Source organism: Delphinapterus leucas, chromosome 19, assembly GCF_059928025.1.
Source record: "Delphinapterus leucas isolate spDelLeu-1000000601 "Yukka" chromosome 19, BTC_Dleu_Yukka2, whole genome shotgun sequence".
Classification (NCBI taxonomy): Eukaryota; Metazoa; Chordata; class Mammalia; order Artiodactyla; family Monodontidae; genus Delphinapterus; species Delphinapterus leucas.
In genome coordinates this window covers 21,733,777-21,759,762 of record NC_143147.1, presented here as the reverse complement: position 1 = coordinate 21,759,762, position 25,986 = coordinate 21,733,777, and the positions used below count along the sequence as shown (strand labels likewise).

The 25,986-nt window shown below is 36.4% G+C and overlaps 1 protein-coding gene across 7 annotated transcripts in view; it reads left to right on the top strand.

Annotated features, from left to right (window-relative positions):
• Positions 1-20: 20 nt before the first annotated feature.
• The window catches only part of NSRP1 (nuclear speckle splicing regulatory protein 1), an 82,175-nt gene continuing 56,209 nt past the window's right edge, over positions 21-25,986 (top strand). For 3 of the 7 annotated variants that reach the window (XR_016388784.1, XR_016388783.1, XR_016388782.1), the window contains exons 1-2: positions 21-97; positions 1,307-1,400. Coding sequence is in view for 1 of the 7 variants with exons in the window: in XM_022595539.2 (XP_022451247.1) it covers positions 78-97; positions 1,307-1,400 (114 nt within the window). In the remaining 6 variants the exon portion in view is untranslated. The other 4 variants (XM_022595539.2, XM_022595540.3, XM_089899967.1 and 1 more) reach the window with 4 other exon arrangements.

Here is a 25,986-nt window from a genome sequence, read left to right as displayed (position 1 = left end):
GAGAGCTCACGTTCGACGTCGGCGTCTGCGTCAGCGTCACGTCGGCGTCGGCCACGTTCAGCGGAGACGGGAGCAAGATGGCGATTCCGGGCAGGCAGTGAGTGACCTGGGAGTTAGGGTTAGGCTGGGGAGTGAGACACCACTGCGACTGTGTCTTTGGCCGAGCAGTAGAAGTGCGCTGGAAGTGAAGGGGCTGTGTCGTCAGGGATAGAGATGGGGGAAAGCGAGAAATCCTGAGGAACATATATTCCCATCCCCCCCCCCACATTTTCCAGGATGGAAGCCCGAAGTTTGAGGGAGAAACTTGTGAGGAAATAAAGGAAGTTAGGCTGAGGGGCAGAGAGCGAGACTTTTCTATTTTCCAAAAGCTCGGTCTGAGGCCCCTCAGTCTTGCTTCCTACCCCGCGCTTGAGTTTCTCCCCGGTTGGATGCTTTCAGGGGCAATGAGAAGAGAGACAATTCCTGGCTTTCTTAGAGGGCCTTGTTCTACTTGGCAGGTCAAGTTCTGATTACCGCCCTCCCTTCTCGGTTTAGGACTGTTGTGCTGAGAAGCCACAGAAAAGGGTAGGCATATAGGGAATTGGGGTATACGTTGCCACAAAAGAGACAAATGTTATATGTTCTTGGAAGTTTTATCTTTGATGTATAATCCTCGCTTGTGATGCGGCCTCCCGTGATTTCTGCGTCTTAAAGGCCAAAACGTGAGAAACTAAATGAGTTGGATCTGATGAGATGGTTCTTTCAGGTGCTCCAAGACAAAGCAAGTGTGCTTAATAAAGTGTAATGGCAATTTGCCCCGTGGCTACTTGGGTTTCTCAGTTAATGTAATCTTTTAAAAAATTTTCATGGGTGACATTAACCTTTATCCAATAACTTCTTTAAAATTGTGTACCCAATAGGAAAAAAAAAAACAAGTATTTTCTTGACTCTTGTTAGATCACAAGGATAATTTAGAGCATTTTTATTTTTAGTGGACATCAACTGAGCTTTCCACTAACATGTTCTTTTTAAAACCTTGCTATCATTTCACCATCTAAAACATTTCTGAACTCTTCATTCACTTCCCTTCTTTGATTAAAATGGTATTTTGATTTTGGCCCCCAAATAATCACTTAAAGTAATAATTATAAAATCTTAGTGCATATTAGAACTTTTAGATAGTTGAAAATCAGAACCAGTGTTATATGTTCATAGGTTATGTGACATGTTTTGACTTGGTAGCTTCGTCTGGAAGAGGTAGTGGCTGTATTATTGTTTAACATTTAAATATAATGGTGTAATTTCTATTTCAAAAAAAAAAATGCAGGTATGGGCTTACTTTGCCAAAGAAAGCACAGCAGTTGCACCCTGTTTTGCAAAAACCTTCAGTGTTTGGGAATGATTCTGATGATGAGGAGGAGGTAAGGGAAACTGTGTTTTTCTACTGCATTGTTGGAAATTTTTTTTTTAAATTGAACTTGTGAATTTAATGTCTTTGCTTGCTTTAGATATTTGTTAATACAGCATATCTGTAGCATTATAATTTATAGAATTATCAAAAACAATAAAGAAGAAAGGTCTACTTTTTTTTTTTTGTAGGTGATACATGGATAATCTAAGAGATTTTTTTTTCCCCAAGGCTAGGAACTTCAGTTATTTTTAAGCAGTTATACAGTGTAATTTCAGACAATAATACTGATATATAACAAAATTGTTGCTGTAAAGATCCCTGGAAATAAGCTATTAAGATGTTGCCAGTTTCCTAGAAATTTTTATTAGCAAAGTAGTTTCTTATGAGACTACTTTTGTGGTTACTCAGTGTCTGCTAAGTGTAGTTATTCAGTTGTAATATGGTAGTGTATAAAGTTAGCATTGATGATAATGACATCTAATATGAACATTTTATGTTTTAGCAGCCAAAACAGTGTTTTCCTATGAAGCCCCAGTTTACAGCAGTTTATAAAACCCCCAAATGTGTGCTTATTTAATACTTCAGTCATTTTCTGTATTTCTAAAAGACTTTGTATCAATTTCATACTTCCTTTGCTCTGGCCGAAAAAATCACTTCTCTTTCAGTTTTTACTAATTATATAATAGCATAGTTAGGTAATTGAACATATTTGATCCTTTGCTTCTTTTCTTCTGTTGAAGAAATAGACTCTAGATGGCTTACTTTTTAAAAAGTTGATAATTTACATATAATTTGCATATAAACTTATGGATTTTAAGTGTACAGGTTGGTGACTTTTGACAAACATATACGCCCCAGTCAAGATGTATTGTAGAATATTTCTCTCTTCCCTGAAAGTTCTTTAACGCCCCTTTGCAGTTAGTTTGCTTCCCCACATTATGCCCCAGACAACTATCTCATTGTGGTTTTGATTTGCATTTTACTTACGACCAAGGATATTGGCCATTTATGTATCATCTTTAGAGAAATGTCTGTTCATATCATTTGCCTAGTTTTTAATTGGGTTGTCATTTTGTTATGAGTTGTAAGATTCCTTTATACATTCTAGATACAAGTCACTTATTAGATGTAATTTGTAAATATTTTCTCCCATTCTGTGAATTGTCTTTTCACTTTCTTGATAACGTCCTTTGAAGTACAAAAGTTCAATTTTGAGGAAGTCCAATATATTTTTTTTCTTAGGTTGCTACTGCTTTGGTGTCATACCTAAGAAACCATTGCTTAATCCAGGGTCACAAAGATTTACGCCTATGTTTTCTTCTAAGAATTTTGTAGTTTTAGTTCTAAAATTACATCTATGATCCATTTTGAGTTTATTTTTATACGGTTATGAGATGGGGGTTCAGTTTCACTCTTTGCATGTGGATGGATATCCAGTTGTCCCAACACCATTTGTTGAAGGCTCTTCCCCATTGAATTGACACTACCCTTGTGGTTTGTTTTAATATACAAATAATTTTTTAAAATCACTGTAGACACAACAGAAAAATACGTCATGGTTATCTTGTAGTTTCACATAAATCATCCTGGCATACCCACGTAATGCAAAGCAACATATACTCCAGTTTGAGAAGGATGGGTTTATACAAGTGATCTAGAAAGTTTACTGATGTGATTGCTGTTTCTTTTCCATTGTGAAATGAGGCTAGTGGAAGCTGGACGGTGGGTACACTAGAGTCAGAAAAGAAAGGCCTAGGGCCATTTTGCTCTTCCCTCCCTTCCTCCCACCCTCCTTCCTTTTACGTAGAGAGACTTTAATGCAGAGTATTGGTTACATGGGTGATGGAAGACTTGAGAAGCTACAAGAGATGGTGAAGCAACCCAGAGATTAGTAGTAGTAAAAGGCAAGAAGTGATAAATGGAGGGATACAGGTAGGAGTTGGACCTGGAGGCCAGAGGCTAGGGTTACTTGGTGGGAAATGGACTTTTCCAAAAGGAGTTGAAGCCATGGGGAGATTCAGTCTTAGGTAGAGAGAGAGGCAGGGAGAAATACCTCGTCTTCTCCCTTTCTCCTACCCTCCAATATACTGTTTTTGTATTCTATTGGTAGAACCCAGCCAGAAGCCAACTGACAGGGAGATGCAGTTTAGTTCTTAATGAGCAGAGAATATAAAACCGGTCTTTAGAATAATTTCCTTACCTATAAAACATCAGTCTGGTGAATTCCAGCTTATATTATTTGTATATTATTTAAATGTTTTTGAGCTTTGAATATAAAACTCTTCTTTTTAAAAAATTTATTTTATTGAAATATAGTTAATTTACAATGTTATGTTAATTTCTGCTGTACAGCAAAGTGACTCAGTTTATACACACACACACACACACACACACACACACATACACACATACACACACACATTCTTTTTCATATTCTTTTCCATTATGGTTTATCACAGGATATTGAATATAGTTTCCTGTGCTATACAGTAGGACCTTGTTGTTTATCCATTCTATATAAAATAGTTTGCATCTGCTAATCCCAAACTCCCAATCAATTCCTCTCCCACCCACCTCCCCCTTGATAACCACAAGTCTCTTCTCTATGTCAGTGAATCTAAAACTCTCTTCTTTAAAAATTAATCAGTTAAGAAATAATAAAATTATTGGTGTTTTGGAAAATACAGAGAAAGATATTTTATGTTTCCCCTCCTGAGGAGGGCATTTGATAAACCTGGTGAGGAGCTTCTGAAGCAAATCCAACTATTCTTATTTTCAGGAATTCAGCAGAAGCAACTAAGAGCCCAAATTTAAGATCAGACTTTTATTCCAGTGGTCAAGCAGAGGGAGCCCTAGCAAGCGAATTCTGTTTCAGTGTGTGTTTGTATCCAGAGTTAGTTTAAAAATGGGAGAAAGTGGTAGTCCAGCACTTTAAATTATTATTGAAATAGTCCCTCTTTTTGAAATTATCAGAACTAAATAGAAACAATTATCATTTTGTTCAAAGGTAGAGGAGATGAAGAGTTTTTACTCCATATGAGTAAGGTTTATATTATATCCAAATGCTGCTGTCTGATAATAAGTGTTTGAGTGGTTTTGCTAAGATAGTGTGTTTGTTTCATTTTTTTTCCAGTCTCTCCTCTTTCCATTCCCATTGCCACCACCTTCATTACTTCTGTCATGGATTATTATAGCTTTGTAACAATTTCCTTATCACCTTTCTCTCCTCAAATTCATTTCAAATACTGTTGATAGATTGATCTTCCGAAAGCACAGTTCTAATCACTGTTAACTTCCTTACTCTTGAACCTAATTGTATTTAAAATCTAAACTGCTCACCCTGACATTGAAAGCCTTCCCTATGCTTTGGCTTCAAAGGACTTATTAGCATTTTCTCCTAATTGTGCTTCTCCATGCAAAGTACACTGTTATGTTTGTATTCTTTCACAACTCTACTTTTCTTCACACTGGAAGTCTCTCCATCCTATATGTCCAAATTATAGCCATCCTTTAAAACCCAGTGCAAAAGTTGCTTCCTTCAAGATTTTCCCCACTAGAAAGACTCTTTTTTTTCTGACACTCTTTACCTTTCTTAGAGCACTTAGCTTTTTATATCTTGTATTATAAGTTAGTTGCATACAAGTCTTTCACTGTACTAGAGTATGAGCTCCATGAGTTAGGATCCGAATGTTTGTGCTGGCTTCTAAGAATGAGTAAAATCATTTACTCAGATGTTTTAGCTGTCTATATTGTAAAGAGCCAGAGAGTAGATGTTTTAGGCTTTGCAAGCTAAGTAGTCAACTTTGATCTCCTAGTGTGAAAGCAGCCATTAGATAATATGTAAATGAATGAGCATGACTAATAAATGTGTTCTAATAAAACTTTATTTACAAAAGTGGGGATGGCTGAGATTTGGCTGTAACTTGCTGACCCATGATGTATACAATTATCCAAAGTATGTGTGACAAGCAGTATTTCACAAGTGTTATAAAGTGGCTAGTGACTAAAATAGATGTTGCATGACAAACATGGAACTTCCTTTTAGATATTTCTCCGTGATAAATGCTTGCTTATTTTGCAGAACATAATGAATTTTTCTTTTAGTCTTGGCAATTGAAATGCTCATTTCTAGATAATAATAACCTTGTGAGATCCAGTTTTGTAATATAATTCATATGCCATGAAGAGGTATGATCCATACAACCTGAGAATTGTCACTGTTGGATAAAGATGCAAAACTTCTTGATCTCTTTAAAAGAGAATATTAAGTTAAAATAGATAGCTTAAGTTCATTAATTTAGTTTTTTGTGTATATATCAAATATGTTAGATAAATGGTAGATGATAATAATTGTACTTTGAGGACTCAGAAGCCATGGTATAGTCCTTTTATAGGTTAAGCTTTCATTTTCATAAACTATAGAACAGTTACAAAAACTATAAGGAAAACATTAAAACTCCAGCAGAAAACTAAGGAAAATACACAGAGAAATGTAGAAGAAATGGAAATATTTAATAAACATTAAAAATATTTAATCTTAGTATATCTAAGAAATGTAAATTAGGGCAACAGTAAGCTGCCATTTTTTTTTTTTTTTTTACTATGTTAGAAAATACTTTAAAAAATGATAATGGCAAGGTTTTGGTGAAATGGGAAATTCTGAAATTCAAAATTTTGTTCTTGTAAATCATTGCCCCTTTTTGGAAGGCAGTTTTGCAATTTGTATCAATCCTTTAAGAATCAAGTATATTTAACCCATTGTATCAATCAGAAGACAGAGGCTGTGCCAGAATTTTCCCTTCTAAAATTCTCTCCTGAGGAAGTTGCCAGAAGTTTGCATTAAAGATTTGTAGGTATTCAGAAGTCTTTATTTCACGGTTGTTTATGATAGTAAAATCTTAGAACCAGTCCAACCTTCAACAGTGAAAGCATGGCTAAGTAAAGTGAGGTGCAGTGTATATTACAGAATTGTTAGAAATAAAATGAAAGGAAAAAAGAGTAAAGAGAGCATTTCAGAATATTTATGGTAGTTGTCGTTGGTGGACTTATGAGTGGTTATTTTGTTTTTTATGCTTTTCTGTATTTTCTAAATTTTCCACAATAGTTTTTATAATTGAAAAATAATTTTTAAGAAAAATTTATGGTGAATTTTAAGAATTTCCTGTAAGATACTTAGCTTCCAAATCATATTAAAATATAACAGGAAATAACACATTTAATCTGATAGAAGTCATAATGAGAGAGAGTACTGGAACCATTTAAAAGCATGAAAGAAGATGAAATAAGCAGAATACAAAATTGAATATGTATATATGGTTGTACAGAACTATATGGATATATAAGTGGAAAATAGAATTGGTTTGGGTTTTTTTGGTGACAGTATGAGCTTTTTTCTTTTTTTTCAAAATTGTATTCATTTCGTTGTTATAATTTTTGAAGAACAGAAGGAAATCAGTGCTTTAAAAAATACATGACTGTATTTGTATATCCCCCAAATTAGAAACATTTGCAGATTACTGGATTACATGGTGTATTTTCATTGCTTTTACTATTTCTTTTTTTAAATTTTATTGAAGTATAGTTGATTTACAGTGTTGTGTTAATTTCTTCTGTACAGCAAAGTGACTCAGTTACACACATATATATATTCTTTTTCATATTCTTTTCCATTGGTTTGTCACAGGATTGAATATAGTTTCCTGTGCCCTACAGAAGGACCTTGTTGTTTATCCATCCTATATATAATAGTTTTCCTCTGCTATCCCAAACTCCCATTCCTTCCCTCCCGCCTCCCCCACCCCGCAGCAACCACAAGTCTGTTCTCTATATCTGTGAGTCTGTTTTTGTTTTGCGGTATGCGGGCCTCTCACTGTTGTGGCCTCTCCCGTTGCGGAGCACAGGCTCCGGACGCGCAGGCTCAGCGGCCATGGCTCACGGGCCCAGCCGCTCCTCGGCATGTGGGATCTTTCTGGACCGGGGCACGAACCCGTGTCCCCTGCATCGGCAGGCGGACTCTCAACCACTGCACCATCAGGGAAGCCCTTGTTTTGGGTTTTTAAAAAATATTTATTATTTATTTAATTATTTGTGTGCGCCGGGTCTTAGTTGCAGCAAGTGGGATCTTCGTTGCTGCATACGGGATGTTTAGTTGCGGCATGAGAGATCTAGTTCCCTGACCAGGGATTGAACCCTGGCCCCCTGCATTGGGAGTGCGGAGGCTTAACCATTGGACCACCAGGGAAGTCCCTGTTTTTGTTTTGTAGATACGTTGATTTGTATCTTATTTTAGATTCCACATATAAGTGATATCATATGGTATTTGTCTTTCTCTTTCTGACTTACTTTGCTTAGTATGATAATCTCTAGGTCTATCTGTGTTGCTGCAAATGGCATTATTCCATTCTTATTTATGGCTGAGTAATATTCCATTTTATATATGTACCACATCTTCTTTATCCATTCACCTGTTGATGGACATTTGGCTGTTTGTGAATAGTGCTGCTATGAACATAGGGGTGCATGTATCTTTTCTAATTATAGTTTTGTCCAGATATATATGCCCGGGAGTGGGATTGCTGGATCATATGGTAGTTCTATTTTTAGTTTTCTGAGGAACTTCCATACTGTTTTCCATAGCGGCTGTACCAACTTACATTCCCACCAACAGAGTAGGAGGGTCCCCTTTTCTCCATAGCCTCTCCAGCACTTGTTATTTGTAGATTTTTTAATGATGGCCATTCTGACTGATATGAAGTGGTACCTCATTGTAGTTTTGATTTGAATTTCTCTAATAATTAGTGATGTTGAGCACCTTTTCATGTGCCTAGGGCCATCTGTAGGTCTTCTTTGGAGAAATGTCTATTTAGGTCTTCTGCTGATTTTTCAGTTGGGTTGTTTGTTCTGTTGTTGTTGAGTTGTATGAGCTGTTTATATATTTTGGAGATTAAGCCCTTGTCGGTTGCATCATTTGCAGATGTTTTCTCCCATTCTGTAGGTTGTCTTTTCGTTTTGCTTTTGGTTTCCTTTGCTGTGCAAAAGCTTGCAAATTTGATTAGGTCCCATTTGTTTATTTTTGTTTTTATTTCTATTGCCTTGGGACACTGACCTAAGAAAACGTTGGTATGATTTATGTCAGAGAATGTTTTGCTTATGATTTCTTCTAGGAGCATTATGGTGTCATATCTTGTGTTTAAGTCTTTAAGCCATTTCGAGTTTATTTTTGTGCATGGTGTGAGGGTGTGTTCTAACTTTATTGATTTACATGCCGCTGTCCAACTTTCCCAGCACCGTTTACTGAAGAGACTGTCTTTTTGCCATCTTATATTCTTGCCTCCTTTGTTGAAGATTAATTGACTGTAGGTGTGTGGGTTTATTTCTGAGCTCTCTGTTCTGTCCCGTTGATCCATATGTCTGTGTTTGTGCCAGTAACACACTGTTTTGATCACTGTAGCTTTGTAGTATTGTTTGCAGTCTGGGAAGGTTATTCCTATTTCTTAATCTCTCACCACTTTAACTCCAGTCTTTTATCTTTCATTTATTTATTTTTTTATAGAAGCAGTAGGTCTTTAATTTTTTTTAATTTTTTGGCTGAGTTGGGTGTTCGTTGCTGCATGTGGGCTTTCTCTAGTTGCGGCGAGCAGGGGCTGCTCTTCATTGCGGTGCGTAGGCTTCTCATTGTGGTGGCTTCTCTTGTGGCAGAGCATGGGCTGTAGGGCATGGGCTTCAGTAGTTGTGGCACGTGGGCTCAGTAGTTGTGGTGTGTGGGCTCAGTAGTTGTGGCTCACGGGCTCTAGAGTGCAGACTCAGTAGTTGTGGTTCATGGGCTTATGGGCTTAGTTGCTCCTCAGCATGTGGGATATTCTGGACCAGGGCTCAAACCTGTGTCCCCTGCATTGGCAGGCGGATTCTTAATGACTGCACCACCAGGGAAGTCCGAACTCCAGTCTTTTAAAAACACTTTCTTGGGACTCCCCTGGTAGTCCAGTGGTTAAGACTCCGTGCTCCCAATGCAAGGGGTGCGCGTTCCATCCCTGGTCGGGGAACTAAGATCCCACATGCTGCGTGGCCAATAAATAAATAAATAGTTCCCCCAGATAAAAAAAAATAAAAACACTTTCTTGAATAACTAAAGTAGTCTTCATAAGTCTGTTTTTCCTAAAATGAATCTTTTTTTCGTTGGAAGCCTGTTTGACTTGCTAATGGTAAGAAAAAGTTAAAATTTTAATCTCTCTGAACATTATAGTACATCTGAATCAAGGAAGTGTTTCAGTTTCAGTTTTTCATCAGTTATCAGTCTCATAATTTCCTATTTCTCTGGAGATAGTCTTGTATAGTTTGAATAAAATGACAGTTTTATATGGACATGACAAAGCATATTATTTGTGAAAATGGCAGGAAATTTGGGTTATTTTAATGATGGCTAAGAATTTTTTACGTTTTTATCATATGCTACTAAACTGAATTCCTAGAGATTGATGATACTGAATATATCTAATAGCAGTATAAGCAGTGAGAGATTTTAAGTAACTGTGTAGCTTTGCTAAAAATTCATCCCTTGGGCTCCCCTGGTGGCGCAGTGGTTGAGAGTCTGCCTGCCGATGCAGGGGACACAGGTTCGTGCCCTGGTCCGGGAAGATGCCACATGCCGCGGAGCAGCTAGGCCCGTGAGCCATGGCCGCTGAGCCTGCGCTCCGCTATGGGAGAGACCACAGCAGTGAGAGGCCCGCATACTGCAAAAAAAAAAAAAAAATTCATCCCTTAACCTGCTATCCGTGAGTGAAATGGATATGTAAGAAAATGCAAGAAGAGAGCAAAGGACAACATTAAATGATAGAATTTTGTGAGGAGTGGGAGCGACAGCAAGAGGATTCTGTTCTTCTTATGCCAGTAGGATAAGAGCATTACCGAAGTGGCTGAGATCATCCAGATTATGAAGATGAGATGAAGTAGGAATTTTTGTTCTTTTCTAGGAAAGAAATGGTGGTATTAATCATGTGCCCTCATAGACTTTAAAGTTGCTTTGTGAATCTCTGGTTAAATCTGTTTAGCCAGATTTACTTATGTTGACATACGGGTGGATTATGTTTTTTACATCTCCTTTGTCTGAGATATAATGCGTTGTTGTATTTTCAACTCCTGAGGTTTGTTTTTGTTTTGTAAATTCTTTTTATTGGTATTCTCAATTTGGTGAGATATTCTCATACTTTTCTTTAGTTTTTTAGACAGTTTCCTTTAGTTCATTGAATGTGTTTATTCTGTGTGTGGACTGTACTTTCTTGTTTCTTTGTATGTCTCATAAATTGGGGTTGAAAACTGAACATTTAAAATAATAGAAATGGCAACTGTGGAAATCAGGTCTTCCCCTCTTCCCAAGGTTGGTTGTTTTTGCTGGGTTTTATTGGCTGTTGTTTTTTGCTTAGTGACTTTTCTGAGCTAATTGTTTGTGTTTTGGTTTTTTTGGACACACCACGTGGCTTGTGGGATCTTAGTTCCTGGACCGGGGATTGAATCTGGGCCCACGGCAGTGCAAGTGCTGAGTCTCAACCACTGAACTGCCAGGGAATTCCCTGAACTAATTCTTAAAGTCTGTATTCATAGTTGTGTGTGGCCACTGAAGTCCACTTGGTTAGCTTCGTGGTCAGCTAGTGAGCTGACAGAGACTTTCTTAAACACCTGTAACTAATAAGTCACAAATCTGCCAAGAGGCACTGTATGCATGTTGGGGTATGCCTTCAACACATAGCCAGGCATTTTACAACTTTGCCTTATCCTTCAGTTCTTGCTTGTGCAGAGCCTGATGTCAGTCCTCAAGATCTGTCTTGAGAGTTTAGGACCTTCTTAGGTCTTTCCTGATCATGCTCAAAGGTCTGTGTATGCATGTGATCTTCATGATCCCTAGGAATATTTTGGGGATTTCAAGCCCATATGAACATTCTGTTCCTCTGCTTTGCTTCCTTTTAAGCTTTTTGGTTAACCGGTTGTTTTCCCCAGCTGTTAAAACTGTTACCCACTGCCTCAGGCCACCCTGAAGTTCAACAGTTGTCTTTGATCGTTTTTGACAGATACTCCCAAGGAGAAGGCTGTTTTACATCAGCAACTCTGTCAAGTCAGATAAAGACAGCCTTGTGAGTGGTGTCTTCCAGGGAACCACCAGACAGGTCCAATAATTCTCTGGGATGAGGTTTTCAAGGAACTTCATCTGCCCTTTGCAATGGCTGCCAGACTGCTGATTTTTCTACTGTACTATGATTGTGGTCTCTTGTTTTTAGGCTACCATGGCACTAGGGAGGGGATGATGGAAATAGGGCAAGTTAAAACACCACAGAGTTCTTACCAATATTCAGTTCTTGAATAAATGCTCCCTGGACTACTGTAAGCCTTTGGTTAATTTCCAGAGTTCTAAAAAAGCTGATTCTGACCTTTTTTGCCAGTATTTTCTTGCTGTTTTGGAAAAGAGAATTTCTGTTAGGTCCATACCACCATTTTCAGTGACATCCCAGTTTGTCTTTTGAGCCTCTCCAGTACATTTTTGCACACTTTTGACAAAGTCGTCTTACTTGTTTTAAAATCACTGTTGACTTCCCATTGCTCTTAAAGACCGAAATCTTCATTTTTGATCTGCAAAGTCATTCATTGTCTTGCTATTCTGTTCAGCCTATTCTCTACTGTAGTGCTCTATCTTATTCTTTAAAATTGCCTTAAGTCATTTAAATGTTTTAATGTCACCTTCAGTTTCATAATAAAATTAGGGATTTTGATTGGAATTGCATTGAATTTATACATTAGAAGAGAATTATTTTAATATTTCACTCTTTTCATATATAAAGATAGCATATTTTTTTTATTTGTTCAGGTGTTTTATATGTCCTTTAGTACAGTTTTATTGTTTCTTCCATGAGGGTCACACCCACCTTTTGTTGGATTTATTTCTAGGTACCTTGTAGCCCTTGTTATCGTATAAGTGGATTTTTTCTAATTTATTTTTACTAGTATGTGTAAAAGCTTCTGATTTTTTTGTTATTGTTGATTTAATTCTAGTACCTATATAGTTCTAATAGTTTACCTGATGATTCTTTTGGATTTCCTTTGTAGACATAGTGTCTATAAATAAGGATAATTTTGTCTCTTTTCAATTCTTTTACCTCATATTTCTTATCTTTTGCTGTGATTATGAGTGTGTCTTATTACGTTGTCTGAAAACTACAATATATAGAGAGAGGCAATGATAGAAACTTTGTTACATTGCTGACTAATGGAAATTGCTTATAAAATTTCTCAAATGTGATGTTCGCTTTACATTTTAGCTACTATTTCTAGTTTACTATGAATTTTTATCATAAATGATTTTAAATTTTAATTTTTTTAGCATCAATGTGAGTTTACATTAATTTTTTTAACATCTTTATTGGAGTATAATTGTTTTACAATGGTGTGTTAGTTTCTGCTTTATAACAAAGTGAATCAGTTATACATACACACATGTTCCCGTATCTCTTCCCTCTTGTGTCTCGCTCCTTCCCACCCTCCCTATCCTACCCCTCTAGGTGGTCACAAAGCACCTAGCTGATCTCCCTGTGCTAGGCGGCTGCTTCCCACTAGCTATCTATTTGACGTTTGGTAGTGTATATATGTCCGTGCCACTCTCTCACTTTGTCACAGCTTATCCTTCCCCCTCTCCATATCCTCAAGTCCATTCTCTAGTAGGTCTGTGTCTTTATTCCTGTCTTACCCCTAGGTTCTTCATGACCTTTTTTTTTTTTCCTAAGATTCCATATATATGTGTTAGCATACGGTATTTGTTTTTCTCTTTCTGACTTACTTCACTCTGTATGACAGTCTGTAGGTCCATCCACCTCACTACAAATAACTCAGTTTCATTCCTTTTTATGGTTGAGTAATATTCCATTGTATATATGTGCCACATCTTCTTTATCCATTCATATGTTGATGGACACTTAGGTTGCTTCCATCTCCTGGCTATTGTAAATAGAGCTGCAATGAACATTTTGGTACATGACTCTTTTTGAATTATGGTTTTCTCAGGGTATATGCCCAGTAGTGGGATTGCTGGGTTATATGGTAGTTCTATTTGTAGTTTTTTAAGGAACCTCCATACTGTTCTCCATAGTGGAGAGTCAATATTTGTACAGTCGCTTGAATTGTATTTCATGAGGTTAATAATCCTGGTTAATCCTGATGTCTCCAACTAGAAGTACTTGAAGTCAGAGAAATTCTCTTGCAAGACTGTTCCCTTTTCTCCACACCCTCTCCAGCATTCATTGTTTGTAGGTTTTTTGATGATGGCCATTCTGAATGGTGTGAGATGATATCTCATTGTAGTTTTGATTTGCATTTCTCTAGTGGTTAATGACGTTGAGCATTCTTTCATGTGTTTGTTGGCAATCTGTATATCTTCTTTGGAGAAACGTCTATTTAGGTCTTCTGCCCAGTTTTGGATTGGGTTGTTTGTTTTTTTGTTACTGAGCTGCATGAACTGCTTGTAAATTTTGGAGATTAATCCTTTGTTAGTTGCTTCATTTGCAAATATTTTCTCCCATTCTGAGGGTTGTCTTTTCATCTTGTTTATGGTTTCCTTTGCTGTGCAAAAGCTTTTAAGTTTCATTAGGTCCCATTTGTTTTTATTTCCATTTCTCTAGGAGGTGGATCAAAAAGGATCTTGCTGTGATTTATGTCATAGAGTGTTCTGCCTATGTTTTCCTCAAAGAGTTTGATAGTATCTGGCCTTACATTTAGATCTTTAATCCATTTTGAGCTTATTTTTGTGTATGGTGTTAGGGAGTGTTCTAATCTCATACTTTTATATGTAGCTGTCCAGATTTCCCAGCACCACTTATTGAAGAGGCTGTCTTTTCTCCACTGTATATTCTTGCCTCCTTTATCAAAGATAAGGTGACCATATGTGCATGGGTTTATCTCTGGGCTTTCTATCCTGTTCCATTGATCTGTATGTTTTTGTGCCAGTACCATACTGTCTTGATTACTGTAGCCTTGTAGTATAGTCTGAAGTCTGGGAGCCTGATTCCTCCAGCTCCATATTTTGTTCTCAAGATTGCTTTTGCTCTTTGGGGTCTTTTGTGTTTCCATACCAATTGTGAAAGTTTTTGTTCTAGTTCTGTGAAAAATGCCATTGGTAGTTTGATAGGGATTGCATTGAATCTGTAGACTACTTTGGGTAGTATAGTCATTTTCACAATGTTGATTCTTCCAATCCAAGAACATGGTATATCTCTCCATCTATTTGTATCATCTTTAATTTCTTTCATCAGTGTCTTATAACTTTCTTCATACAGGTCTTTTGTCTCCTTAGGTAGGTTTATTCCTAGTTATTTTATTCTTTTTGTTGCAGTGGTAAATGGGAGTGTTTTCTTAATTTCATTTTCAGATTTTTCATCATTAGTGTATAGGAATGCCAGAGATTTCTGTGCATTAATTTTGTATCCTGCTACTTTACCAAATTCATTGATTAGCTCTAGTAGTTTTCTGGTAGCATCTTTAGGATTCTCTATGTATAGTATCATGTCATCTGCAAACAGTGACAGCTTTACTTCTTCTTTTCCAATTTGGATTCCTTTTATTTCTTTTTCTTCTCTGATTGCTGTGGCTAAAACTTCCAAAACTATGTTGAATAAGAGTGGTGAGAGTGGGCAACCTTGTCTTGTTCCTGATCTTAATGGAAATGTTTTCAGTTTTTCACCATTGAGGACGATGTTGGCTGTGGGTTTGTCATATATGGCCTTTATTATGTTGAGGAAAGTTCCCTCTCTGCCTACTTTCTGGAGGGTTTTTATCATAAATGGGTGTTGAATTTTGTCGAAAGCTTTCTCTGCATCTTGTTGAGATGATCATATGGTTTTTCTCCTTCAATTTGTTAATATGGTGTATCATGTTGATTGATTTGCATATATTGAAGAATCCTTGCATTCCTGGGATAAACCCCACTAGATCATGGTGTATGATCCTTTTAATGTGCTGTTGGATTCTGTTTGGTAGTATTTTGTTGAGGATTTTTGCATCTATGTTCATCAGTGTTATTGGCCTGTAGTTTTCTTTCTTTGTGACATCTTTGTCTGGTTTTGGTATCAGGGTGATGGTGGCCTTGTAGAATGAGTTTGGGAATGTTGCTCCCTCTGCTATATTTTGGAAGAGTTTGAGAAGGATAGGTGTTAGCTCTTCTCTAAATGTTTGATAGAATTTGCCTGTGAAGCCATCTGGTCCTGGGCTTTTGTTTGGTGGAAGATTTTTAATCACAGTTTCAATTTCAGTGCTTGTGACTGGTCTGTTCATATTTTCTATTTCTTCCTGGTTCAGTCTTGACAGGTTGTGCATTTCTAAGAATTTGTCCATTTCTTCCAGGTTGTCCATTTTATTGGCATAGAGTTGCTTGTAGTAATGTCTCATGATCCTTTGTATTTCTGCAGTGTCAGTTGTTACTTCTCCTTTTTCATTTCTAATTCTACTGATTTGAGTCTTCTCCCTTTTTTTCTTGATGAGTCTGGCTAATGGTTTATCAATTTTGTTTATCTTCTCAAAGAACCAGCTTTTAGTTTTATTGATCTTTGCTATCGTTTCCTTCATTTCTTTTTCATTTATTTCTGATCTGATCTTTATGATTTCTTTCCTTCTGCTAACTTGGGTTTTTTTGTTCTTTCTCTAATTGCTTTAGGTGCAAGGTTAGGTTGTTTATTTGAGATGTTTCCTGTTTCTTAAGGTAGGATTGTATTGCTATAAACTTCCCTCTTAGAGCTGCTTTTGCTGCATCCCATAGGTTTTGGGTCATCATGTCTCATTGTCATTTGTTTCTAGGTATTTTTTGATTTCCTCTTTGATTTCTCCAGTGATCACTTCATTATTAAGTAGTGTATTGTTTAGCCTCCATGTGTTTGTATTTTTTACAGATTTTTTCCTGTAATTGATATCTAGTCTCATAGTGTTGTGGTTGGAAAAGATACTTGATACAATTTCAATCTTCTTAAATTTACCAACGCTTGATTTGTGACCCAAGATATGATCTGTCCTGGAGAATGTTCCATGAGCACTTGAGAAAAATGTGTATTCTGTTGTTTTTGGATGGAATATCCTATAAATATCAATTAAGTCCATCTTGTTTAATGTATCATTTAAAGCTTGTGTTTCCTTATTTATTTTCATTTTGGATGATCTGTCCATTGGTGAAAGTGGGGTGTTAAAGTCCCCTACTATGAATGTGTTACTGTCGATTTCCCCTTTTATGGCTGTTAGTATTTGCCTTATGTATTGAGGTGCTCCTGTGTTGGGTGCATAAATATTTACAATTGTTACATCTTCTTCTTGGATTGATCCCTTGATCATTATGTAGTGTCCTTCTTTGTCTCTTGTAATAGTCTTTATTTTAAAGTCTATTTTGTCTGATACAAGAATTGCTACTCCAGGTTTCTTTTGATATCCATTTGCATGGAATATCTTTTTCCATCCCCTCACTTTCAGTCTGTATGTGTCCCTAGGTCTGAAGTGGGTCTCTTGTAGACAGCATATGTATGGTTCTTGTTTTTGTATCCATTCAGCCAGTCTGTGTCTTTTGGTGGGAGCATTTAATCCATTTACATTTAAGGTAATTATCGATATGTATGTTCCTATTACCATTTTCTTAATTGTTTTGGGTTTGTTATTGTAGGTCTTTTCCTTCTCTTGTGTTTCTTGCCTAGAGAAGTTCCTTTAGCATTTGTTGTAAAGCTGGTTTGGTGGTGCTGAACTCTCTCAGCTTTTGCTCGTCTGTAAAGCTTTTAATTTCTCCATCAAATCTGAATGAGATTTGATGGAGAAATTAAAACACTTTAAATATGTCCTGCCACTGCCTCCTGGCTTGCAGAGTTTCTGCTGAAAGATCAGCTGTTAACCTTATGGGGATTCCCTTGTGTGTTATTTTTCCCTTGCTGCTTTTAATATGTTTTCTTTGTATTTAATTTTTGACAGTTTGATTAATATGTGTCTTGGCGTGTTTCTCCTTGGATTTATCCTGTATGGGACTCTCTCTGCTTCCTGGACTTGATTAACTATTTCCTTTCCCATATTAGGGAAGTTTTCAACTATAATCTCTTAAATATTTTCTCAGTCCCTTTCTTTTTCTCTTCTTCTGGAACCCCTATAATTCAAATGTTGGTGCATTTAATGTTGTCCCAGAGGTCTCTGAGACTGTCCTCAGTTCTTTTCATTCTTTTTTCTTTATTCTTCTCTGCAGTAGTTATTTCCACTATTTTATCTTCCAGGTCACTTATCCGTTCTTCTGCCTCAGTTATTCTGCTATTGATCCCTTCTAGAGAATTTTTAATTTCATTTATTGTGTTGTTCGTCGTTGCTTGTTTCCTCTTTAGTTCTTCTAGGTCCTTGTTAAATGTTTCTTGCATTTATTCTATTTCCAAGATTTTGGATCATCTTTACTATCATTATTCTGAATTCTTTTTCAGGTAGACTGCCTATTTCCTCTTTATTTGTTAGGTCTGGTGGGTTTTTATCTTGCTCCTTCAGCTGCTGTGTGTTTTTCTGTCTTCTCATTTTGCTTATCTTATTGTGTTTGGGGTCTCCTTTTTGCAGGCTGCAGATTCGTAGTTCCCATTGTTTTTGTTGTCTGTCCCCAGGGGCTAAAGTTGGTTCCGTGGGTTGTGTAGGTTTCCTGGTGGAGGGGACTAGTGCCTGTGTTCTGGTGGATGAGGCTGGATCTTGTCTTTCTGGTGGGCAGGTCCATGTCTGGTGGTGTGTTTTGGGGTGTCTGTGGCCTTTGGCGCTGCCCTAGTCTCGAAACTCCCGCCGCTGCTCCTCAGACCGCGTCCCCATCTACATTAATTTTTTGAAGTTAAATCATTTTTGTATTCCTGTATTTTGTATTCCTTGTTTTTTTTATTTAATTCAATTCAGTGCACTCTACTAGTCCTTTTACTAGTGTTTTCCATTTCTGAGGTCTTCAGCTTAATTTCATTGTCCCATAGTTTTTCGACATGTGCTTATAGGGGCATTATTTCCGAAATGCTTTTTTTTTTTTTTTTTTGCAGTACACGGGCCTCTCACTGTTGTGGCCTCTCCCATCACGGAGCGCAGGCTCAGTGGCCATGGCTCACGGGCCCAGCCGCTCCACGGCATGTGGGATCTTCCTGGACCGGGGCACGAACCCGCGTCCCCTGCATCAGCAGTTGGACTCTCAACCACTGCGCCACCAGGGAAGCCCCCCTAAATTCTTAATTGTTAAGGAGTGATTGATTTCCTGTTGCTTTAGTCACCTAAATAATCTATCTGAATGGTTGTAGAATTTCTAGAATAACAATTTATTTCAAAACTTTGTAGACTGTAGTTATTTTCCCTGGCGCCGAGTATTTTTATGAGGAAGTAAAATACTGTCATTATTTTATCCCACTTTCACTGACTTACTTTTTTATTGGCTTGGACAGCTGCTGAGTATTTTCTTTATATCCTTTAAGTTCAGTGTGTTTTGGTGCAAATCATTTTGAATTACTTTTTCTGGAATACATTGTTGTTTTTTACCTAAATATTTAACTATTCCTTCATTTCATAGAAATTTAGCGTCATCATGTCAATACTTTTTCTGATCCATTTGCTTTTTATCTTTTATCTTTTTGGAGGATCATCTTTGTCTTCCATATCATCATGCATTCATTAGTTCATTCAGCTATTTAGTGATTCCCTCCTCTGTGTCAGTGAAACAACAAAGCCACTGCCTTTCTGGAACTTACATTCTAGTGGGAGGAGGAGAGGTGATAAATAGTTAACCTAACAGATTAGTAAATTACATGTTAGTTTAGAAGATGACAAGGAGGAAGAAAAAGTATAGTCGGGTAAGATGAGAGAGTTAAACAGATATTTGGAGAAATTACTCAATCTTTGTCTTTTTCTCTGCATCAAAGATCATCATCTTAAACCTTTGTTAATATTTCAGTTAGATCTTTTCTGTTTTTTTGCTGTTTCTAATTTATTTGTTGGTGGTGTTTATTTATCTAGTGGTGTTGTTTTAGTCCTTGGTGTATTTTCTCAGTTCTTCAGTCTCCCTTTCCATCCCTTTTATTGTTCTGTTACGTGATCATTAACTTCTTTGATTTAATTCATGGTCTTATTTTGAAAGAGTTTGACCAGGAAGAGAGGAGACGGAGTTGATAGAAGGAATAATGGTAGAGTTGGTGGAAATTTCCTTTTTGTTTTTGTTTTCTTAGGATGAAGGTGTTTTGTACATGTTTAAAATGGAAGAAGCTGAAGGGAAAGGGGAGATTTTATGCTAAGGAACCTGAGGTGTCAAGAAGTTAATTAACCTGTATCACACACAGAGTACTTAGGTGATAGAGCTAGTTTTTGATCCCAGAAGATCTGCCTGTTACCAAAGTCCATGCTTTTAAACATGATAATATATTGCCTCTGAGAGGCAGTTTGTTTGTAATAGAGTTTTAAAAGTTTGAGAGAGCAATGGAAAAAGGGTTAGTTGAGGAACTGGCAGAGCTAGAGACTTCAGAGTCAACTTGTTTACTAGTTGGAAAAGGAACACAAGCTTATGTTGAGATGTAGTTTTTATCATGTGAAATTACACAACTCTGCCTTCCAGTGATTTAGGAATATTTTGAGGAGATGGGTCTATTAATTTTCAACAAAATGGATAGCTAGTTGTTCAGTTTTTTTTTTGAACAGTCTTATTCCAGGGGTTTTCGGCGCTTCAAGAGAGGCATTAAGAAACTTATGGAGTGGCTTTTACTTATCACAGTTACTCAGAGAGAGTGTATTGACAACAATTTGATGTGGGCCAGGAATTGTAAATATTCTTCCTCTCATTTACCCCCATTCATATAGGTGAAATCCCTCTGAACATGTGTACAGATGAAAAGGTATAATTTTATGAGCCTTGGACCTAAGTTCTTTTTACACGTAAACACAACATATGTTTTGCACATTCTTTTTTTTTTTTTTTTGGTTGGGGGGTGGGGGTTGGCCCTCACTGCACAGTATGTGGGATCATAGCTCCCTAATCAGGGATTGAACTTGCACCCCCTGCATTGGAAGCACAGAGTCTTAGCCACTGGACTGCCAGGGAAGTCCCTGCACATTCTATTTTTATTAAATAAAAGTTTTGTTTTGTTTTGTTTTGGCTGCACCACACGGCTTCTGGGATCCTAATTCCCTGATCAGGGATTGAACCTGGGCCCCCTGCAGTGGAAGCACGGAGTCCTAACCACTGGTCCACCAGGGAATTCCCCCAAATAAAATAAAACTTTAAATACTTTTAAAAAGTATTATTTTTATGTGGCAAAAGTATTATTTTTATGTGGCTAAATTTTCCCCTGTTTTTGACTGTCTTATAGATTACGTGAAGATTGTATCTTATTCTGTTCTTTACCAAGAGTTCACCAATTTAAGAAAATCAGGTCACCGTCCCCAGTGTCACTTGTGGTATTTGAGTCACCAGTTCTACAGTCAGCATTTGTATCTGTAGCATTAATGGTGATTACAGTGATTCTGCCTGTTAGAAGCATTTGACAACTTACTGTCTTCTAATGTGGTTATGCATTTATATATTGAAATATAGTATAATTCTCCTATAAATTAATTTCCCTTTATTTTTTTAGTTCTGTAAGGTTGTATGTGTGTATCCAAAACTGGGTTAGAAAGAAGAAATGGGTGTGTGTATGTATAACTTTTAAGAATTGTGTGTAGATGTTTATATTATCTTTTCATTTTCTTTCAGTATGGATAAGGAGTATTTACAAAGTCTTCCTATGAAAGAGGGGTATTGAGTATGATAGGATGAGAACTACCATTATGTACCTTCCCCACTGATATAAAATGATTCATTTATTATGTATTAAATTCCCATAAATATGCAGGTCTCTTTCTCTGGACTGTTTATTCTGTTCCATTGATTTCTTTCTCTAATCCTGCTCCAGTGCCATTTGATTTCAATTACTCTAGCATCATAATCTGTTTTGATAAATATAGTGGGACAAAGAATAAAAAAACTAATATTTATTGAGAACTTGCTATATGTTAAGTACTGCTCTAAGTGTTTCATATGAATTAGCTCATGTAATCATCACAATAATATTAAATATTACTGTATTTTATCAAATGTAAGATACTTTGATATTGATGCTTTCTTGATGTTATCAGAAAGTGACACTGGAAAGTGTTCATATACTATTGATGCATTATTATTGCTTTCTGGGTGACAGCTATTCTTTCAAGAAGTCATCAGTTTCTGAGAGGTTAAAGTGAAAAATTTGTTTTAGAATCAATGAAATAGGTTGTCATCTTCATTTCACAGTTGAAGAAACAAGCAGAGTTTGCCTAAGATGACATAGTTAATTGGCTTCATAGCTCATATGCTTGGTTGGGATCTTTTAAATTTATTGTTACATTTATTATATTTTCTAAGTGTTTATTGCTGATATATAACAATAGTTATTTTTGCTCTGGGTTCATGGTAAATACCTTTTTTCAAATTAAGGGAGTTCCCCTTTGTTGTAGATTTATCATCCCCAAGTCTTATTGGGCAACCCTCTCTACTGGGTCCATCTCTATGGAGTCCTCCCATCAGATGCCTCTCCCTTTGGGAGAGTATACTTCCTGCCCCTTGATACTAGGCTTATTCATGAGACTTGTTTTGGCAAGTGTGGAATGTGAATGGAAGTGATAAGCTATATCCTGATTTAGCCATTGCTTTTTTTTCCCTTTGCCATATGAACAGCATGTTGAAGATAGGTAGTATGAGCAAGAAATAAACCTTGTGTTGTAAGCCATGAGATTTTCGTGTTTCTTAATGCAGGATAAATTAGTGAAAGTTGGTCAGTAACTCTGGATTGCCAGAAATTTTTATTAGGCATTTCCTCCTCCCCCTAGCTCCTGGAAACCACCATTCCACTTTTGTGAATTTGACTACTCTTCTTACCACATATAAGTGGAATCATACAGTATTTGTATTTTTGTGACCAGCTTATTTCACTTAGCATAATGTCCTCAAGGTTCATCCATGCTGTAGCACGTCAGAATTTCCTTCCTTTTTAAGGCTGCATAACATTCCATTGTATGTATGTAACACATTTTGCTTATGCATTCGTCTGTCATGGACACTTGGGTTTTTTCCAGCTTTTGACTATTGTGAGTAATGCCACTATGACATTTGTGTACAAGTATGTTTTGAGTCCCTGCTTTCACTTCTTTTGAGTATATACCCAAGTAGGACTGTTGGATCATACGGTAGTTCTGTGTTTTTGAGGAACCACCATATTGTTTTCCACAGTGGCTGTACCATTTTACATTTCTGCCAGCAATGAACAGTGGTTCCAGTTTCTCCATATCCTTTCCAATCCTTTCAGTAGTTATTGATTATTTTTTTAATAATAGCTATTCTCATGGTAGTGAAGTAATATCTCATTGTGTTTTTGATTGCATTTCCCTGATAACGGATGTTGTTGAGCATCTTTTCATATGCTTATCGGTCATTTGTAGATCTATTTTAGAGAAATGTCTGTTCAAGTCCTTTGCCCATTATTAAATTGGGTAGTTGAGGGGTTTTTTTGTTGTTAAGTTGTAGGAGTTTATTCTGGTTATCAATCCCTTATCAGATATATGACTTGTGAATATTTTCTTCTATTCCATGGGTTGCTTTCTCATTGTTGATAGTGTCCTTTGATACACAAAAATTTTAAATTTTGTTGAAGCCCAGTTTATCACATTTTCTTTTGTTGTCTGTGCTTTTGGTGTCATATCCAGTAAATCACTGCCAAATCCAGTGTCATGAAGCTTTTCCCCTGTTTTCTTCCAAGAGTCTCAACTCTTAGGTACAGGTCTTTGATACATTTTTAATTAATTTTTGTGTGTGTTATAAGGTAAGTATTTGCTCTTAAGTCACACTGACCTAGTTTTCTTGTTCTGTTTTAACCTGGTGTTGGTGTAGCTTTCCATCTTTTTTTTCTTTTCTAGAGCAGTGGCTCTCCAGTTGTAATTTGGAGGCCCCTAGATGTCCTCAAGATCCTTTCATGAGGTCTGCAAAGTCAAAACTATTTTCATGATAATACTAAGACGTTGTTTGCCTTTTTTACTCTCATTTTCTCGCAAATGTACAGTGGAGTTTCCTAGATACTGCAGTACATGTGAATTGCAACAAATTGAACACAGAGCAATATGAGAAAACCCAAAAATCTTCTGCTAAATAGACTTGCAAAAATATAAAACACCGCCACTCTTCTTACTAAATTTTTTTGGTAAAGTACAGTTTTTTTTCATAAGACTGTGGTTAGTATGAAATGAGTTTATTGCTGTTTTTCAATGAATTAATAAGTATTTAAAATTTTCTGTTTTACTTTCTAATGTGGTAAATATTGATAGGTATAACTCATATAAATGAAAGCTCTTTGGGTCCTAAATAATTTTGAGTGTAAAAGTTTCCTGAGGCCAAAACATCTTAGAGCCTCTGCTTTAGAACATTTAACAGAGGAAATATGTTCCTTTAAAATATTTTAAAATGCACAGTGATATTTTGCATTTGGTCCTTGACTATTTCAATTTCTTCCTTTTTTAAATCTGTTTCAGTTTCTACATTTTCAGCTAATTTTGTTTTTTTGTATTTTCCTAAGTAGTCATTCATTTTTCTAGGGATTCAAATTATATTTGTAGAGCATTTTAATAATAGTTAAAATGCTTTCAAAAAATCTCTTCTGCATTTGTAATTATGTCTCTTTTTTTTCCCTGATGTTGTTTATTTGCAATTTCTTTCCTTTTTTCTTGATCATACCTGGTAAAAGTTTACCTATTATATTACCTTTTCAAAGCATTACCTTTTTTTTATTGGTCATCCAACTATCTTTTAGTTTTCTATTTTATTACTTTGTTCTCTGTTATTTCCATATAATCTTTCTTTGTTCTTAGTCTGTTCTCTCTTACATTCTTCAATTGAACATCTTTTTTGTTTCCTAAGAAATTTATTAATGGCTGTAAATTTTTCCATAGTCCTGCTTTGCATGTCATAGGCTTTGTTATTTGCCTACCTCATTGTATATTTTTTAAAAAGTAGTTCATAATTTTTGTTTCGATTCTCTTTTTTTAATGAAGGAATCATTTAGAATTGTGTTTTTAATTTCCAGGTATCTGGTCTTTTCCTTCCCACTTGCTATTATTAATCCTAGTGCATTTTGCCTGTGAACATGGTCCATGTGACTTCTGCTTTTTGTAATTTCTTGACATTTTCTTAATGGCTCAATGCAGATTTTGTGACTGATCCATGTATATTTGAAATGAAAATTTTTTCTGTTTTCTTTAAAGTACTACACATACTTGTACTATAACAAACATTTATGTACATATATATGAATATATATTCATGTTTGTATGTATATTTGTGCATTCATTTATTTAATAGACACAAGCAAGTTGGCTGTCTGTCATGACAGTCTTTAAAATTTTTTAAATGTGACTGCCTTTAGGTGGGGCTTGTACTCTTTGGTTAGCTATAGTTTCTACCAGTCCCTGTTGATTACTATAGTCTGCATCTCCCTGGCCCGGGAATGAGTTTATATTCTCTGTCCAAACTTAACTGCATTGTTCAAGTCTATACCCTTTCTCACTTGGTATCTATTTGATTTTTCTCTTGAGTATGGTATGGTAGTTTTCCACTATGGTTACAGTTTGTTGATTTTTCTTTTTAAATAAATTTTATTTTTATATGTTTGGAACTATGTTAATTATGTAAAGATTCATTAATATCTCCATGGGTTGTTCCGTTTTTGCCTTGACTTAAGATTTCTTTAAATTAATTTTGCTGGGTTTTTTTTAGCGTGTTCCTGCTGTGTCTCTCTTCATCTCTTTATTTTCAGCTTTATTGAATTCATCCATTTGTTCGTTACCTTTTTTTGTATCTCTTGGATATAGCTGTGTTTTGTTCTTGTCTTTTAAATAGGTGATTATGATGTTTGTACTTATTCCTGCCATTTTATATCTCTTGTTTACCATGCTTATTAATCATATATTTCTTGTTTTTTCTTCTGTTTGTTGGATTAAGTTTTTGTTGATGTGGTAATGGTGGTTGTTCCATTTTACCCTTCTCTTTGGGAGCTTTACCTTCTGTTATTTTAATGTTTACCCTTAAAATTTCAACACAATAATTAAACTTAAATTATTCTAATGGTGTTTAGAATAGAATATTCACATCCTCTCTTGAACAAGTCAAGAACCTTAGCAATTTGTTTTTAATTTATTTTATTTTTGGCTGCATTGGGTCTTCGTTGCTGTGCACAGGCTTTCTCTAGTTGTGGCAAGCAGGGGCTACTCTTCATTGCGGTACGTGGGCTTCTCATTGCGGTGGCTTCTCTTGTTGGGGAACATGGGCTCTAGGCACACGGGCTTCAGTAGTTGTGGCACATGTGCTCAGTAGTTGTGGCTCTCGGGCTCTAGAGCTCACGCTCAGTAGTTGTGGCCTATGGGCTTAGTGCTCCACGGCATGTGGGATCCTCTCAGAACAGGGATCGAATCCATGTCCCCTGCATTGGCAGGCGGATTCTTAACCACTGTGCCACCGGGGAAGACCAAGCGGGGGCTACTCTTCGTTGTGGTGCACTGGC